Source organism: Propithecus coquereli, unplaced genomic scaffold (assembly GCF_000956105.1).
Source record: "Propithecus coquereli isolate 6110/MARCELLA unplaced genomic scaffold, Pcoq_1.0 Scaffold119, whole genome shotgun sequence".
NCBI lineage: Eukaryota > Metazoa > Chordata > Mammalia > Primates > Indriidae > Propithecus > Propithecus coquereli.
The window spans coordinates 529,022-531,448 of NW_012135969.1; the positions used below are offsets into that span (position 1 = coordinate 529,022).

Here is a 2,427-nt window from a genome sequence, read left to right on the forward strand (position 1 = left end):
CGTCCCTCTTTCCTCAACCTGCCCCAGCCCCTGGGATGTTGGCGGGGAAGCCAAACTGTGTTTTTTGCACTGCTCACTGCCATGTTATCCTTTGTTTTGCAGATTTCGTGGAAAACAGATATTCTGTAAGTACACATTTCATATGCATTATTTTTGAAAGTGCTCCATTGAACAGTGGAATATTTTCAGACTCACCCAGGTTCTGCATTCCCACCAATTCTCCTCCCCTCCTCCATGCTAACTTAGTCTGTGTTAGACCAGGGGTCTCAGGCTCCTCTGACGAGCCTGGGCCAGTTCAGATTTCAAATATTCTCTCCTGCTGTTTCCATCATTACATCTCAGCCCACATGTGAAGAGAGAGCCCAGAAATTCCCCCACAGAATCTGGAATCTAGGACATCTAGCTCCAAGTGAGCAAAAGACAAATTTCCTTTTAAGTTTAGGGTCTGGGCTCTGGAAGTGAGGCCGATTTGGGGGGTATGGTTGGAAGATCGGAGCACCCGACCGCTCATTTCAACTCAACAAGCCTATGCCAATCACCCCCTACGCTGGGCGCCAGGCTTCAGGGGATGCTCAAGGTCCTGGAGCCCAGGAGTTCATCCTCTATCTAATGAGGGAATCAGACACATGGTCACTTATCATAAAGCAGGGTGACGACAGCCACACTCGAGCCTACGGGACCACAGAAGACAGACCTGGCTAGTGGCCCCTTCACCAAGGAGGAGTCGTTTGGACAGGCCATGGAGAGTGAATCAAATTCCAGCAGCCTCGAGGTAGGACAGCAGGAGCAAAAGGATGAGGACTGATGGCAGTTTCAAGCAGCTTAGAACAGGAGGATAAGAGTGACAGCGAGGAGTGATAGCAGAAAGATAAGTCAGGCCTTAAATGTGAAAGACTCGAATGCCTCGCCTTTTTTAGAGGTTTCATTCTGCAGGAAATAGCGGATTTAGGAAGTAGCTATTTGGCAGATGGCAGGGTTTAAGAAAGATACAGAGGGCCAAGTTCAACCTTTGTGGAGACCCATCTCCCACTGTCTTCTTAACTCCCAACCTTTGTGTGAGCCACCCAGCAATGCAGGAGTTAACTGGGCGGCTAATGTCTTGAGAAATGAGGACTTTGCCTTGTAAATGCCTTCTTGAAAGTCTGGGAAGAACTTTCAGCAAGATTTCTGGTAGCCTTCCCGTGGGCCCCAGCCTCCTTTGTTTTGCCCACTGCTGAGTTCTTGTAAAACAGAGCTCATTATGCCTTTGACGGACAGGAAGCCACTGACATTCCTTTTATGGAGGAAAGCTGTCAATTTAAGGAAAAGAGAAATGAAATGCATGGTTTATTCCCACCCACTCAGACTCTTAAAATCAGAGAAGATCGCGTCAGAAGGGCAGGGAGCCCAATTTATAGAAAAGGACACTGAGGCCTAGATTGATAGACTAGCTTGCCTGGGATCACCCGGATGGCTAATACCGAGCGAGGAATAGAGCCCAGGTCTTCAGACTCCCTGGGTGGTCCTCTGTCCATGACACAAGAAGTACAGACACTGTCCCAGCAATATTGGCCTGGAGAGAGTAGAAAGTAAGAACTGTGCTTCGTGGGCAGCGTGGGACCCAGATAAAAACGTGTTCTCCTGAGACAATAAACACAGCTCTGTGCCCCGATGCAAGTCTGCAGCTGAGGGTGAGAAACGCTCTACGGGACCAACCTACTTTGTCTGCCATCCAAAGGGTCTGTCTGGACTAAGGCTCTGAGCTCCAGACCAGGCCAGACCAGACCTTTCTCTTTCCCTAGAAGCAGGCCCATGGGCCCAGGTCTGCTCCCAGGTACTCCTGAGAGCGCCCCATGGCTGCTCCTGCCCCCACCCCCCAAATAATAAAGCCCTTTGGCAGGAGCACAGGCGTTCCAGCCATTGGGAAAGGAATTTTGAATCTTGAAGCGAATGGATTTTGTTTGTAAAAGAGGCAGATATAGTTTCCCTAATGACCAGCTGGTGTGGGTTAGGAGCAAATTAATCGACTTGCCCAGCGGGGAAATGGGAGGGGATTTCCTTCCCGAAATCAAACCTGGCGATCGCTCCCAGTTGTTTAATGGCTGTTGCCTCTGAAAACATATTGGAGGAAATATCTTAACAATGAGATAGCCACTTAGCCAAATACTAATTTGGTATTGTTTGACTTGCTTCAATGGCACATTCTGACTTCATTTTTCCTCTGCCATTTTTACCTTGTTTATGAATTGTGTTTGTGGCCGACGCAGACAGATAACGCAAAAGAGAACACCCTGTCCTTAACCGAAAGGGGTGAATCTGGACCCACGAGAGTCTTGGGATCTTGGAGAGACCCCTGCCTTGTTACAGAGAAAAGACAATTGCCAGCTACAGCTGGCCTGCCCTGCTTTCCTGGGGGCCAGCACGAGGGGTCCTTCCCAGGGGTCAGGA

The 2,427-nt window shown here is 49.3% G+C and overlaps 1 protein-coding gene across 1 annotated transcript in view; it reads left to right on the top strand.

The window, feature by feature from the left end:
- The window catches only part of PECAM1 (platelet/endothelial cell adhesion molecule 1), a 42,319-nt gene extending 41,093 nt beyond the window's left edge, over window positions 1-1,226 (top strand). Inside the window, exons 13-14 of the mRNA XM_012662783.1 lie at window positions 103-125; window positions 649-1,226. Of these exons, the coding sequence (XP_012518237.1) occupies window positions 103-125; window positions 649-702 (77 nt within the window). The 3' untranslated portion in view covers window positions 703-1,226. The remainder of the gene's footprint in view (window positions 1-102; window positions 126-648) is intronic.
- The last annotated feature ends 1,201 nt before the right edge of the window (window positions 1,227-2,427 follow it).